The 16,295-nt window shown below is 47.6% G+C and overlaps 1 protein-coding gene across 1 annotated transcript in view; it reads right to left on the bottom strand.

Moving 5' to 3' along the window:
• Window positions 1-5,828: 5,828 nt before the first annotated feature.
• LOC130877998 (heparan sulfate glucosamine 3-O-sulfotransferase 3B1) overlaps window positions 5,829-16,295 on the bottom strand; it is a 34,401-nt gene continuing 23,934 nt past the window's right edge. The window contains exon 2 of the mRNA XM_057775738.1: window positions 5,829-6,830. Within this exon, the coding sequence (XP_057631721.1) occupies window positions 6,212-6,830 (619 nt within the window). The 3' untranslated portion in view covers window positions 5,829-6,211. The remainder of the gene's footprint in view (window positions 6,831-16,295) is intronic.

Consider the following 16,295-nt stretch of genomic DNA (forward strand, 5'->3'; position numbering starts at 1 on the left):
TCTTTGGGGTTAAAAGCACACACCAGATTTTGGGTGTTTTTCCCATTTGTGTCTCTCAAGGTACTCTCTTGTGTTCCATATATGCCTCCTGTGCACAGCCTGAAGATTATTGCATCCAATGTGGAACATTCACCCAGTACATGGTTTTGACGCTGACCAGTCATGAGGGCACCCATGGAATCATCTGCCTGGGAATTCATGTTGGTGATGAGAAGGTTTTGTTTTCTGAAGCATTTTGGATTTCAGATTTTTTAGACTAGAGATGCATCACCTGACTGCCTCTCTAAGTTCTCAGCTCTTAGAGAATCTAAACGTAAAATGGTCTGAGGTCTCCTGAACTTTAGAAGTTATTATGGTCAGGTCATCTACTGCCCAAGCTCATAAACTTCTGCTCCAACCTGATCTGTGCTGTCAGATCCATGAGTAAATGAACCGCACACCCGCCCATCTCATCCCCTCTTTATAAACTGACAGGATGGGACACTGAGTCACAACACCAAAGCATAGGGCACCTCATGGTGGAGCAACATGAACAGTGACTGACCAACTTGCCTCCTTTCTCTCCATCTTCCTCAAGTAGCCTTTTAATCCCCATCTCTGTGACTCTACCCAAGAGGTTCTCTTTGTGAGAGTCAGTGCTTTCCAACGTGGGGAAGCTGAGTATACAAGTGATTGGGGGAAGGTGCTCCTGCTGAAGGAATATCTGGGTTCAACACAAAGTAACCCTGAGCAACAGGGGTTCTTCCGCCAAGATCCTGAGTTCCATCAAGTGTCCATCTTGCCAGCGGTGCCCCTACCAGGAGTAGTGAGCCCAGCTGAGACCAGTGGGGCTTTTGTTACACTGTCTGTGCTGAAGTTACTATTATTTATTCTCACATGCTTTATTACATCCTTGGGGAGCAGACAATGTTTGTGGGACCCATGCAGACTTCAAATGCAAAATTCCACCTCAGCATCCTGAGTATTGGGATTGTGGTGGTACTCCACTCTGCCTAGGTGACTACTTTCTTTTCATACGGCTACTACTCACAGGTTTCCTCCTAAAGTTTACTATTCCTTTTGAAACTGAGTCAGATGACCCAAGTTTTGTGTTTAGGAACTACATGGTATAAGGGGAGAACTCTTTCGGGTTCTTCTCTGAATGTGCACATGAACACACACATGCATACACACACAAGCAAATGTAATAGGTTTTTTTTTTTTTTAACTAAGGCTTTTCTTTTAAGAAACTACACTTGAGTATAGCGTATTGCATCTGGGGAAGCTATAACTTTGAAGGCAGTTAATTTTATGTCTTCTTCAAAGATAAAAGCAGAAACTGCAGAATCCTAATTACAAATGGTCATTTAGCTTTTGTGAAAGAAGTGAAATGATTTCACTGTGACCTTTATTCTTAGGGAAGGTAGGACAATTCCCTATGTGCTAAGAATCTTCTTTCCTCCCTACCTGAAAGCCATGTTGACAGTCGCCTCTCTCAATCCCCGGGTCAAAGTAAATAGCCCCTAAGTTGGAGTCCCCTGGTACCACTTGGATAGATGTGCACTGCCTAAATTTTTCTGTTGAGAAGAATTATCCACCTATAGAAAATCACCTCGACAAAACAGTCTGGTGTGATCAGTTATTCTGCTTACTTGACGAGCGTATGCAAAGTGAATCCCTTACTGAGCTGATATCTGCACCTGAGATACACATTTGTGTTTACATATTATTGGACAGAAGGGCCTGTACATACAGATGTTACCCGGCGATACTTGTGTTTAAATGCTATTGGACAGAAGGCTCCGCACATACAGATGTTGCCCCGTGATACACATTTATGTTTACACACTATTAGACCGAAGGCCCTGTATATACAGATGCTATTCTACAGCAATATTTGTGAAATAAGCAAACTTCTCTAACTGGAAAAAATAAAATAGGTTCTTGTTTTAAAAATTAAGCACCATAAGAATCAGTTAAGTTTTTGTTGTTATTGGTGGTGGTGGTGGTGGTGTTGGGGTGCTTTTATTTTTAACATAAAAACCTATAATCATATAGATGCTATGCTATGACAGGAAGAAAATAAGCTGACTAGATCTGAAGATCTAGATTTCTTGTCCAAGCTATCTTTACCTAACAGATAAGGATCCAGTTTAACATAAGCACAGAAGATGTGAGAAAGGAACACTGTTATTCAAACTTAAATTCACCTAGTTGTGGGCACAAGTTCACACCAGACCTTTATAGGACATGAGGCCACCTACTCCTGCCCACCTTGGCTCTGGAAGTCCTTGACAAGCTGGCTTCAGTAGCTGTTAAAATCCCTGGGTAATGGACAATACTGGACTCTCACGCTCTGTCTTGCTTCTCCAGTCAGTTAACAGAGACTCCATACACGATATCTGAAAAATCGGGGCTGGCAAAGTGGGCAAAGCTGCTCGCTACCAATTCTCTCTCTCTCTCTCTCTCTCTCTCTCTCTCTCTCACACACACACACACACACAAAAGAATGCACATAGGCCCCGAGTAGAATTATTTTAATGTAGAGCCTGTAATTCCAGCACTCAGGAGGCTGAGGCAGGATTGCTATGCATTTGAAAATAGCTGAGGCTACAGTGTGAGAAAGTCTCAGAAACAAACAACAAAGGTGCCTGGGGAAAATCTATCTGCCTGTCTTAGGATGACCTTGTGAGTGTGCAAACATGCCTGTCTACACGTGAGAAGTTATTAAAAATATGAAGCTGGGCACTGGTGGCGCACGCCTTTAATCCTAGCACTCAGGAGGTAGAGGCAGCCGGATCTCTGTGAGTTTGAAGCTGGTCTGGTCTACAAGGCAAGTTTCAGGACAGCTAGAGCTACACAGAAAAATCCTGTCTCAAAAAACTGAAGAGAAACAGAGAGAGAAATATCACTCTCTTCTCCCAACTGCCACACACAGCAAAACAGGAACAAACCCACATGTTGGTAAAATATATTTTATTTGTTCATACAAAGAAAAGGTATGAATTACCAGAATTTCATTTGCCTAGAAACATTTTTCTCTGTGTAAAATTAATTTGTGTTATACATAGGACAAAATACTTGGTTTAATTTTTTTGTACATATTGGCTACTCTACCACCCACGCTATTGGAGACAGACTGCTAGAAGTTGTACTGCACTTTTGATTACTGGGCTGAATGAAACTCAGTCATAAATTAATGTTATAAAAAATAAAAAAAAGCTAACCACACCTTCAAAATTCATTAACCATTCTTTCTGGAAAACTGAAAAAAGAAATGACACTGACGTCTGCATCGACACCCTAGATGCTCACTCACGTGATCTGGGAGGGAGCCTTTCATTCCCCTTCCTTAGGAAAACAGCCAGGCAGGACCTGAAACTGGGTTTTCCCCCCATAGCTGAAGTGCATCTGTCACTCAAAATGACTCCCCAAAAGTCCTATGCCCCCCACAACATCTCTTCTCTACCATCCAATGAAGAGTTTATTCCCTAGTCATTCTGCCTGAAATGCCTTGGTAGGTACTACAGAGTAAATGAACACACCTGTATGCAAATATCCCCCAAGGCAGCTTTCCATGGAGAGGAATAATAATTTTTTAAAAAATCTCCAAGTTTTTCTGGACTTTTTGTTTGTTTATTTTCAAACAAGGAAAGAAACGAAACTTTTGAAAAAGAAAGTACACCAAAAAAATGTGTCAGAGCTTTCCTATAAACTGGAAGAAACCTCGAACATGTGGCGGGACGAACTGCCAAGCCGTGGGCTGGTGCCTGCCTCCTAGCAGCTCAGAAGTGAAATTCAGCAGCTCTGCCGATGGCCAGAACAGGAAGGGACCTAAGGCTTAACGCTCCAAGTTGCCTAACTCCTCCGAGAAGAGGCCATGTGGGTCAGTAATCACCATCACAGGATGGAGCAGCCTCCTGGGCAGAGGCAGCATCCGGATCAGTCAGGAACTGTAAGCAATCGGGGCCTGATGAAGAGGCACACATGCTGTTTGATTTATCTGACTAACATTGAAAACCTCACCCTGCTCCCTCAATACTAATTATTGACATCTGCTTAGATTCAAGGACTTCAACCGGGAACAGAATCTCGACTCATTTCAGTGTTCATGACTAAATGACCTCCTCCTAGCTCAACATGGCTTGTTTTTGTTATAATCTAAAGCAAGGAGTAAACACCTTCAAAAAAAAAAGTGTTCAGTTTGGAAAGAGGTCAGGAAAGCTCACTTGCTTTCTTCCCACTTGGCTGGGCACCGTTCTCCAAACTCTCCGCATTTCTACTTCATGATTTATAACAGACTCTGTAAGCAGCCAGAAAACCTTGGTGAAGGCCTCTGACAAGGCCTCTGCCTGTGAACAAGATTTTGCTGTGTGTGAGGAAAGGTGTTCTTGTTCTGAGTTCAATCAGCCTTTCTCACAGAAAAGCGTGGCAAGCACTTTTTTCACACAGGTGTTTCCACACACCAGCAGCCTGCCAGGAGATGTTAGGGTTGTGGTGTCAGCCTAAATGCAGGCAATACACCACTATGCATAGACTGAAGAAATTGAACAAATGATCATGAAACGGGCTGGAGATGTGGCTCAGTGTTTGCCCAGTGTGCATAGGCCCAGGATTCTACCCTCAGCTCTGCAGAAAAGAAAGAGGAAAGAAATGGATGTAACATCTAAGGAACAAACATAGCCAATAACTACCTTCTTCCCACTCTGAGCTTGCCCAGGGACCATTTTGTTGCCCAGAATAAGCTAATTCAAGCTGGGTTATAATTTACAGAAAAATCACAAATTTGGTTACCAAAATATCCCTATAGATCATGGACACCTCTCACTAGTGTCTAAAGACAGGATGTCTTCTCTTTCCACGTTAACTTTGATCATCCAGTCAAGTTAGCCCATAAAATATCCAAAATAACCCTTTGTAAATACCACAGTGCAGGTATTCCAACCACCCATGCATTTTCAATGGAAGTCTAACTCAGATAACAATCCTTTGGGGGTAGAAGCATTCTGGTTTAGGAAGTTAAGTATATCACAATGTAATGTCACCACACAGTTATACAAATGCCACTAACTAGCCAGAGGACCTCCCCAAGAGTCCTCCTAACACAGAGGTACAGGGAGAATCATCTGCATCTTAGTAACAGAGCTGGCAACTGTTCTGCTAAGACCCCACTGCTTCAGGGGAGGCTGTATAAATGTCAGACTACCAGCAACCTGAAGCCAGCTTTCCCAGCCTGGGCCCTCTAGGACAGCCTTCAAAGCCTGCTGCGGTCATAGCTGACAGAGCGCCTCTAGGATGGCCTGCGCATTTGGCTGTGTGTCCCCTTCTTCTGCCAGGCTGCTTATCATATCTGAGGGTTTTGTCTTTTTCTCTCTGCTGAGGCTGTGAGCCTACTATCCAGAGCCAGCTCGGCTTACACATAGCAAACCTCTCTAAATGCTGACGGCAAAGGATACATCTGAGCCCTGTGGGTCTCGGCATCCAGCAGCCTGGGTTTGTGCCAGTGGCTCTGTATGGAAGCCTGGGGGACTCTTTGGTGTCACAGCAGAGCTGCATGACTGAGGAAAGGATCTCGGTGTGATGCATGCACACTTCTGCAAATGAGATGTCACCTCTTAGGGAAAGCAGCGCTCTGAGTGTCTCACTCCTGGGATCTGGGAAAGGGGTCAACTGTTTGCATACACTTCCAGCTGGCTAAGAGGGACAGAGGGATAGTGCAGAAGGGGACTCGGGGGCATAAGGACATGGGCCCCTGTAAGGGAGGTGAGGGAAACTCACGTTGGTGCTCTATCAGCGAGGGTGATAAACCGCTTGTGTGAATCCCACCTTCAGACTACAGCACACTGAGGCAACTCAGTACTTCCAGGAGGTACCCAGGTAAGAAAACATTACAACCAGCTGAAGCAGCCAAGACCCAGGGAGAGAGCCCGTGGAGGACCCAAGGTGATTAAAGGCTGAATACCCGTATCGAAAAAAATCTCAAGTTGTGCTTTTCTTCTTCTTAAATACAATGGGGAGGGGAGGAAGCACCATTGATTGTGAGGGACTGAACAAAACGTAGGAGATAAACACTTTGGAATGTTAACAGACCGTGACTCGAACTCTGCAGAGTGTGGCTAGGCAGCTTAGTGAATTAATTGCTTGTGAATTAAAAATAAATTATTATAAAATAGATTTCTGTACATTTTACATACATATAATCTCTCTCAATAGATAAGCCCCGAGGGGAGACTCAGTCCCAGCCAAAGTCGCGGCCTGTCATCTGGTAGAACTTGCGGTTGAAGGGCCTATAAAAGTCACGCAGCTGCCGCAGCACCTCGCGCGCAATGGCGGGGTGCGCACGACCCTTGGTCTTGCCCAGGCAGTGCGGCTTGCCACTACCCTCCGCCTTCTTGAGGCACGGGAAGCCCTTGGTCTGGTTGAAGTAGAAGTGCTTGTCGGTGATGATGCGCTTGAGGCCCAGGAAATCCTGCACGCGGCGCAGCTCCCCAGCTGGGTCACTGACCAGCCGCTCCCCGCTCACGAAGAGCATCTGGCCCAGCGGGAAGTGGCGCAGCCAGGGCTCCAGGTGCTTGGCATACAGGCCGATCTGGATGGCGCTCCAGGACGTGTCGATGAGGCCCGCGCTGCGGTTGCGGAAAGTCAGGCTCTCAAAGCTGGGGATGTCCGGCCGCTTGGACAGCGTCTGCGTGTAGTCCGAGATGGCCCTGGTCACCGGGTCGCGCACCACCACGATGAGCTTGGTGTCCTTGGACATGGCCGAGATGCGTGCTGGTGCCTCCCGGGTCACGAAGTAGCTGGGCGTCTTCTCCATGGTGATCTGTCCCTCCAGGGTTCTGGGCATCAGGTCCCTGCCGGAGGCAAAGAAACAATCTGGGGTCAAAAACGGGGCTTCCTCAGCCTCCCGGCTCAATATCACACCTAACCCTGGCTCCCTCTTATATTGAAGCTGCTTTTCAAAACAAAAATGAAACAGAATTTTAAAGGTGGGGTGCATTAATGCGATCCTAACCCCCAGACTTGGAGGCCAGAGAGTTCCCTGTTGAAGCTGAACGATTTTTCTCTAGATAAGGCCAAGTTCTCCGACGTGCTGGTGTGGGGGTTGCCTCTTCTTAACTCAAGAGTATCAGGTTTTCATAATACCCTGCCTCCTCCCACACCTGATAGATCTTCCCTCAGAAGTGGCCCTGTCCATCAGTCCTTCACATGCTCACTAAGCCCAAAAGGTCTTGGGCACCAGAAACGCGACTTGACAAAACGGTCAAAAAGCAACCACGCAGGCGTTATCCAAAAATTCAGTGAAGTCAGTACAAATGGACAGAAACATACCACGTGAAAATCTCAAGACACAATTCAAGAAGCTTCCAAAAAAAAAAAAAAAAATCTTAGATTCCATTAGGGCAAATAATTACAAGATATCTACCAGAGGATCAATTTCACCGAAAGTACTAGATAACACGTTGGCACAGTCAACACCGGTTATGGTATCTGGGTTGGGCTTTTTGCATCAGTCAATGATTACCATTTTAACTACATAAATTAGTGATGTGGCACCTTGGAAACAAGAGTGAAACAGAAGGCAGGTAAACTAGCAGCCATTTGGAGTAGTTTGGGTTGTTCCATAGATTATGATGTGACCCTGCAGAGACTGTTGTGAAGCCGGGTGGGTGGGGGCCAAGCCCTGAACCTAGGACTGAGGAGTCTGGATCCTGTCTACTTGAGGACATTCTCAGTAACTTCGATGAAGAAGCTCTAGGGAGTAAAAGAGTACCCATCAAAGACAAGCAAAGGGAAACATGGGAGAAAATGACTCAGGAAACTCTGGGTAGGGAGGGTGGCAGAGGAGAACGAGACTATGGCATACAGGCACGCCTGTCTCTGCGGTGGCAAAGTGAAGGACAGAGAGAAAGGAAGGAGCTGAGTGATAGATACATCCTCTTATGATGAGATGTCCAGATATAGGGGCAATTCTAAAAAGGCTCCGCGCGCGCTCACACACACACACACACACACACACACACACACACTCGATTCCTAACACTTAACGTGGTGCACAGAATCACAGCAGGTATTCGCTAAACAAATATAAACAGTGACGGGTAAGTGGTCTTGCTGACAGGTAAGGCCCAACTGGAAATATCAAAGGCAAACGTCTGAGCTTTGTTTCCCAGTGTGAATGAGCTGGACTTGGAACCCCCTCTCTAAGGCTTCACAGTTCTGTGGCCAGAAGATGAGCTATTTAACGTCTCTGAGCCTCAGTACCCTAATGTGCAAAACGGGAGTAATTCCATCTACCTGCTGAGTTGTCTGAGAGAATTAAACGGGGGTTTCAGAGCCACGAGGGTTTAGCTTAAGGCTTGAAGGCTGTGAGACTGGAGGTCAAGTCTAGGTTTCAGCTCCTGGCTTGGCTGTGTGTTTGTCTTATGGGGGGGGGGGCTCTTCATCTGTGAAAATGGAAATAGCTCCCTCCTGGGGGTTTAATAAAGATGAAATCGTCACTAATCAATATGCTTAGAGCATACATGACATGCTCACCATGTCTGGTGCGTGCCTGATAATACCACTGCAGCTCCACTATTTATATTCCTGTGCACACGAGTCCTGCCAGTGTAGCTGGATCAAAGGAGGTACAGGAAACAACCAGGTACTAGATTTGGTCACAGATCTAAGTCACCTATTAGCTGTGGGGTAGAGATCCTGATTGATTTTCACCTGGGCACAAATGGGAGGGAAAAAGGGGGGTAAATATGTCCTTCTCACCAGGCAGAACATTCTAAATGTCTAATTTCAGGGCATCATACTGCCTGCAGTGGTAATCCCAGTGCATTTTTAGAAATGACAGCATAAACTTTATTACATAAGACGGAAAGTTTGGTTTGCCGGAGAGCACGGCTCCTTCCAGGACAAGACCACTGGGAATGCCACACCAGCACACTTTGCCCAGCCCAGAGTAAGCTCCACACAGCCCCGCTGGGTGCTAAAGCCAGATTAACCCACTTTGCCCACTTAGTGTAGGGTAGCGGTGCCATCAGGCTAAGGTAATCAAGGATTAAAGAGTCCCAGCTCTCAACTTACTTAGCAAGTCTCCAAAAAGCAGGTCAGCTCAGACATGGGCCAGGTTTCTTCTCTGTGCTGAGCTGTCGGTGACTGGGTGGCTTATAAGAAACACAGACTCAAAATAAAAGCAAGATGGCCATGTTGAGAGGCAATCGGGTACCGTCATTGTTTCCCCAGCCCCCAGCCCCCATCCCACCTCAGGGTGGCCAGGCCACTGGGGATGAGAGGACTGAGGGTGACGTCTGCCTGCCTTCAGAGAGTCAGTCTGACCTGACATAGATGTGAAGTCTGGCTGCCTGGTGGAGCTCTCAAGACCACAATGTTTTTTTTTTTTTTTTGGTTTTTCGAGACAGGGTTTCTCTGTGGTTTTGGAGCCTGTCCTGGAACTAGCTCTTGTAGACCAGGCTGGTCTCGAACTCACAGAGATCCGCCTGACTCTGCCTCCCAAGTGCTGGGATTAAAGGCGTGCGCCACCACCGCCCGGCCTAAGACCACAATGTATTAAAGAGTGTGTAATCCTGGAAGAGTGACCTGCCCGTCCATGTGACAGCTTCCTCAGAGGAACACTGACAGCAAGGATGGTGTCCTGCTCTTACAGGTGTTTAGGAAACTGGGAAGCTGACCTTGGTACTCAGACTGATGGGAGCTCATTGGCACTAGGGAAATGCTACCCATCACCTTCTGACAGGGGCTTGGCAAGCTGGAACAGAGTATCTGCACACAGAGCACTGGCCACTCAGCCAGCTCTGCCCATAGACAACAATGGATACAAGGACCTGCTCTCAGTCTGCCTGGTCCCACAGCATCCCTAAGGAGGGCCTGGTAGTAACTGAGCAAAACGTTCCAATCGCCATTTGCAAGTAGGAAGCCATACAGTAGGAGCAGAAGAAGGGAACGGTGGCTACGTGACAAGGTCCCTGAGTTATGGACACTCGCTGTGCCTGAATGCCAGCTAGTCTGCTAGACTGAGTTGGGGATGTTGACTGGGGAAACCCCTGCCTCCAGGCATGCCCCACAGAACACTCCTCAAGCTACAGGACTTTGAGAGTTGTTAAAATAACAAAGCCAGGGCACCTACTTCCCTGACTGTGACACTCAGTCCCTGGTGTGGTGGAATCTGAGGCTGCCCTCCCCAGTGAGTTTGATGCAGACAGCAGGTAGTCAGAAGTGAATGTATGTCTGGGTTCTCCTCCAACGAATGCTCCCAGGGCCCCCTTTGTCGACTTCAGACCCATTTAGATCAAACTCTGGGGTTCTGACAGATCTACACACACAGCCTCAGGTAGGCCTAAGGGAAGACTCAGAGGCCTGACTCAAATTTAGTCAAGCACTGAACCCTTGTTACACTAAGCAGGGAACAGAGCACCACCCAAGAATACAAAGAACCCCTTCCATGGAATTTTCCAGGTGCTTTCAGGGAAGCCCTTTCCTTCTACTTGGATCTATCCTTTTCCCTACACCCCAACTCCACCAGCAGGTTCCGAAGCCAAGTTATGTGCATGCACTACACACACGCACATGCACGCACATACACAAGCACGCACACACACACACACCTTCCACAACTTTCCTGAGCTCAACAGTGAGTCAGAGGCAGCCAAAGGCAAGACTTTCCCTCTCGAGTGGGCTGCCTGCCCACCCCAGGCATACCAGAGGTCACTGCAGCCCCAGGCTGGCCCCCACAGAAGCACATCCCATGGGGTAATTGAGCAGCTCATTATGAAAGCCAGTTTCTCAAATGGCTAGTCCCAGCTGATGATTATGCCGCGCTTTGGAGGCTCACAAAGGAACTTTCACAGGCATTATCTGATTTAATCCCTCACCACAGGCCTTTGAGGTAGGTATTGTAATCCCCAATTTACTTATGAAGAAGCTGAGTCTAAAGCAGAGGGGGTGATGTGTGGGTCACAGAGCCGGACTGCTGGTGCACCCCATCCCACCCATCCCCACGTCTCCCTTTCAGACATCCTTGTGTCTGAACAAGACTAAGAGTGTACGGGGCTTGGCGTGTCTCTCTTTAGATACCTCTGTGTTCACAGACTCAATACTTCTGGTTCACAGATTAGAATCTTAATGGCAGATACTTAAGTCCCAATCAGACCCACTGCTGATCATAATTGTCCGAATAGGAGTTAGATTTCGAAACAATAAGCCTCTTTGGCTCACATATCCCCATTGTTACCTGCATTTTATGGTGCCTGGAAAATCACCCATGGTTCCAAACAGCCCCTGCCCTCCAGCACCCCTGGCTCAGCCCCTCCTCTCCTCTTTGCCACCTGGGTGGGAAAATACACCTTTCTGGAAGCACAAAAACCTGGTACACATTAGGAATCCACGCTGGTGAAGCTGCGAGTGCAGATCTCTCAGTCCAAGGCTAAGAAAGAGAGACTACCCATAGCAATTATGTGCAAAAGCCCCTTAGGATGGCCTGGGAGACACTGTCTTGGCTTGTGTGCCTCCCACGAAAACGGAGTGACAGAGCAGAAAGGATCCACTCCTCCAGTGAAACCTGCAGAGCGAGGCAAGCTTGTCACCCTATCTTAAAGCCTAGAGATAGATGCTCAGGAACTCCTGGGGAAACCCAGAGTCTTAAAGAGCTGGATCTGAGAGCCATACACTGCAGGCTAGGCGGGCTTTAGAGGGGCGTGGGCTGAGACCGTGTGGGAATATTTACAAGGAAGTCATGTGTGTCTCATTGCTGGCCAGGTTCTCCTCTGGGTGCACATCAGAACCCCTGAGGGTGGTTTAAGAAGACTAAATGCCTGTGTTCCACCCACACAGACTGCATGAACCAGGCCCTGGCTGGGCAGCGCTCCAGCAGAAGACTCTCTCCAGCGATTCGTCTGTGCAGACAGGATGCTGCATCTGTGACCTTGGACTCTCATGCACTTTGGTGCCCCCCCTCCCCATGCCAATGCCTACTGTCAAGAAAAGACAGTGGTATACACTGAAAATCCTGGTACTCTGGACTGACAGCTGGCAGTGAATCTCAGGCCAGTCTGGGTTTGTGTCATCTGAATCTGTCCCAACAAACAAACAAAAAAGTGGGAAGAGGGGGCTGGAGAGATAGCTCTGTAGTCAAGAGTGTGTGATGCCTTGGGAAGGGTCTGAGTTTGAGTCCCAGCACACACATCGGGAGACAGCCCACAACTGCCTGTAACTCCAGCTCTAGGGTATCCAATTCCAATTCATTCTTCTGGTCCCTGAAGGACACTAGTACACACACACACACACACACACACACAGAGCATGCACACACATACGCATGCATATTTATGCACACATACACAAAATGAAATGAATCTTTTTAAAAGCGTGCATCAGATACAATACTGTGAGCAGAAACACAAGTTGTTTGGTGAGTCTAAGACTATTTGGGTCCAAGTCCCAGAGGTCAGGTGGGAAGAAGGTCCCATTCTCTAGCTGTCATTATACTTCATAGGAGTAAGGCTGTGTGTCCTGGTGGGCTCCAAATTGCAGACAAGAACATACAAATGTGGGCAGGCTTCCTGCAAATGGAAGCAAAGGGTATTTCCCGTTGTGGATTGCTTTCTCTCTCCACACACAGATCTGATCATGAGCAAAAATCCACAGCGGGGTACACCGAAACTGCAGCCAGGGAAGCAGTACCCTTACTCATGGGACACAGAAAATCCAAGAGGGGCATCTCTTTTCCTTGCCAAAAGTCAGAGCACACGGTGACAAACCGAAGGAAGAATCAACTCTCCCTCACCCCGTTCGTGCTTTTTCTCAAAGCTGGTAGTGCAAATCCCTATTTCTTCAAGTCCCATAGAATTCAAATGAATGTAAAAATTGGCCACTAGAGCTGGGCAGGGGCATGGTAGCTCATGCCTGGAATCCCTGAGCTTGGGAAGATGAGGCAGGACTGCTTCCAGTGAGAGGCCAGTTATAGCTGCCGAGCAAAAAAGGAAAGAATGGGAAGGAAGGAAGGAAGGAAGGAAGGAAGGAAGGAAGGAAGGAAGGAAGGAAGGAAGGAAGGAAGGAAGGAAAGGCTAATGAGCCGTCTTCACTGCCGCTTTTGGTAGTGATGTTAGACATTGAACCCAGGGTCAGGCCTGTGCTAAGAAAATGCTCCATTGCTGAACTGTAATCTAAACCCTCTATTTATTTTGATGCAGGGTGTCATTAAGGTGCCTGGACTGGTTTTGAACTTGTGGTCCTCCTGCCTCAGCTTCTGAAGCCACTGGACCTACAGGCCTGCACGGACAGGCTTGGTCATCCATTCTAATATTGACACAGGGAGGATTTAGTGGACAACTAGAGTCCCAGCCTCGGGTGAGGTATCAACTGCTCCATGCTATTATCTGCAGACTGGAGAACTCGGCGCACAAGAGGAATCCGTGAATGCTGGCTGGTTTCCCTAGAAGAGATTCAGGGTACATGAGCACAGCCTAAGCTCTAGTAGGACTGGCTGGAAGCAAGTTGTTAAAAAACAAAGCCCGAGAGAGTAAGAAACGAGAATGGGTCAGAGAAGTTCTACAAAGCACCGATTTTGATGTTTCCGAGCTTCAAACGCTGCCCCAATTTTCTTCCTTTGTCCTTTTTTTTTCTTTCTTCTAGCAATACTCCCCCACCCTCCCCCTACCCCCTCCCACCCCTGGTCTGACCATCCAGCAGTGGAATTTCCTGCTTGAATGGGGAAATGACACGGCAAAAAGGAAGATTATTAAAATGGGCGTAACGCCTTTGCTGTAGCCTGACAGATGCTGGACAGTCACACAAAACAGTTGATGTGAGTTAATGGCCTTCAGAGACGACGCTGGTGTGGGTCAGGTCTGGTCTTCAGTCAACTGCCCCTCTTCCTCTCCCAGAAGCAATCACATCCTTGCTCAGTTACAGGAATACTCCATGTTTTATGAATGCCCATGAAGACTTTTTTCTTCTTTTAAAAGTTTTACTTTTTAAAATTATAGAAAAAAAATCCACTCATGTCCAGTACTAAGAATGTTGACAGACCCACCATCCTGGAGCCTGTGTTGATAGCACTTACCCACCATGGCTTGACATGTCCCCCAATACAGGACCAAAGACTACCAAGTCCCTGATACCGGCAAAATACAGGTAAAATGAGAAAATGGTCACTAAATACGTGTAGTTTCATAAAATAGGTATAGTTTTTTGTTGTTTTTTTTTGGTTTTTCGAGACAGAATTTCTCTGTGGTTTTTGGAGCCTGTTGGAACTAGCTCTTGTAGACCAGGCTGGTCTTGAACTCTAGGTATAGTTTCTGAAGTATTGAAGTAAGGTTATTCTGTGGGGCTTTCTGCCTCTCCTCGGTACGGCCTCTTGGTGCTATATTCCCAAATTCACAGGCCTTGGGTTCCGCACTTGTCAATCAGCCAGCAGAAGAAGCCAATGGGTTCTGCCCATTCAGTTCCACAGTTCTGACCGAAAACTCAAGGTCCATGCCAGGAAACCAATGACTTGCCTGTTTAGCATTTCCAAGAAGACCATGTCTAGGCCTGTGACAGTTCATAGACGCGGAACAGAAGAACCAAAGTTTCTAGGAAGACTGTCCCACACCCCTTTCCAAAGAAAAAAACCAGTTCCCTGGGAGATCCCAGCAATGAGGAAGCTGCCTTTAAATGTGGGTAAGGAAAGCAAGAGTCCTTTTTTTTGAGTATTTGGCAAATAATGTACACAGGTTTAACAGTCTAGGGAGGGAGGGCTGACCAGGTGGGACGTGTTTCAGGGCAGGAAAACCTGCTAGGACACTAAAGCAGCGGGGACAGGAAGTCTTAGCCAGCTTTCCATAGCTGCAATAAATTACCGGAGAGCAACCATTTACAGGGAGAAAGGTTTGGTTCATTGTTTCGGAGATTTCATCTCATGGGCCCTGTTGCCTTTAGGCCTGTAGCAAGGCAGAACTTCAGGGCTGTGGAGGATTGCACCCGAGGTTCAGAGTGAGGAGAGGGTGGGGGAAGGCCAATATCCTGCTCAGGGGCACACCCCCTGTTACTCAACTGCCGTTTACAAGGGTAACCCCCTAAAAGCTCCAGCAACTCCCAAAGGAACAGAAGGGTTTGCGCAGAGGGCAACGGCCGCTCCAGGCAGGCATGCTCCAGCGCTTTCCAAAAGAAATTCTAAGGCAGGCAAAACGCACCAAGGTCATCTGTCCAGTCACAAGACCAGCTGCAGTAGCGGGCCTGTGAAAAAAAACACTCCTCTCTGAACGCCTGTCCCCCATCTGAAGAAGGCTGCCCCAGATTCTCCGCGGTGTTTGGACCTGGTGGTGGGAGAAGTCTGTCCTTCCTCTCTTGTCTCCCTTGCTCTACAGGAAGTCAGTCCCAGCCAAGGCTGGGGAAAGGAACTCATCTAGGGAAGTGAGTCTGTGTGTGCCTGGACAGACAGCCAATGAGAAGTAGAAGCTGAAGGGGGATCCTTTCCTTAGGGCACACTCCTCTTTCTTCCCAGGGGGCTCCATTTGGTAGAGGAGGACCAGGCTATCAGTTGTCAGTGGGGACCTTCATCTGGGCCCTCTCACTTCCGCAGAGGTTTGCAGCCCACCACAGCTGAGCCCCTTCAAAGGGCCACATCTCCATAAGTAACTGTCTCCCATTGGGGGAGATGTTTGCATATCAAAGCACTCCTTTGGGAGAGTTTAAAATAATTTCAAATGAAACTGTAAATAGTCTAGATTTCAGGTCTTGCGGAAGTGATGTCATAATTCTTTAAAAGTTCACAGTCCTTTCGCGCTTTTTTTTTTTTTTAGGTAATGGATTGGAAAGAAGAGAAATAACAAAGGATAGCTCCCCAGCCCTGGCCCCAACCCTTGCCCAAGGATTTGGCCTCCATTGTCCTGGAGTTTCAATGCTGCTCAGAAAGAAAAGCTTCTCAACGCTGGGGGACGGGGGGGGGGGGGGGGGGGGGGGGGGGGTGCGAATGAGCATCTCACTGCCGGGCAGCTGGAGCCCCCTTTCCTTGAGGCCTTTGCCTGGGTCTTAGGCCCAGCTCACAAAGGGGGTGGTTCCTGTTCCGGGAAGGGGCTGGGCCTTGGAAGGGGAGTGAAAGGCTAATGGGCTTTTGTGTTCCAGATCCCCAGGCTTCTGTTTCTGTTTACTGGGTCTCACTGAGGCCTGAAGAGGGGCAAATCTTGCAAAAGCTGAGGGATCTGTGTCCTGTTTCCCGGGAGGAAAAGAAACCTTAAAATCATTAGGAAAAAAGACAGAAGATTCTTCTGGACACCAGACTACAGAAAGCAAAAGAAAAAAGAGAGAGAGACCCAGAAGAGAGAAGAGAA

Source organism: Chionomys nivalis, chromosome 7 (genome assembly GCF_950005125.1).
Source record: "Chionomys nivalis chromosome 7, mChiNiv1.1, whole genome shotgun sequence".
NCBI lineage: Eukaryota > Metazoa > Chordata > Mammalia > Rodentia > Cricetidae > Chionomys > Chionomys nivalis.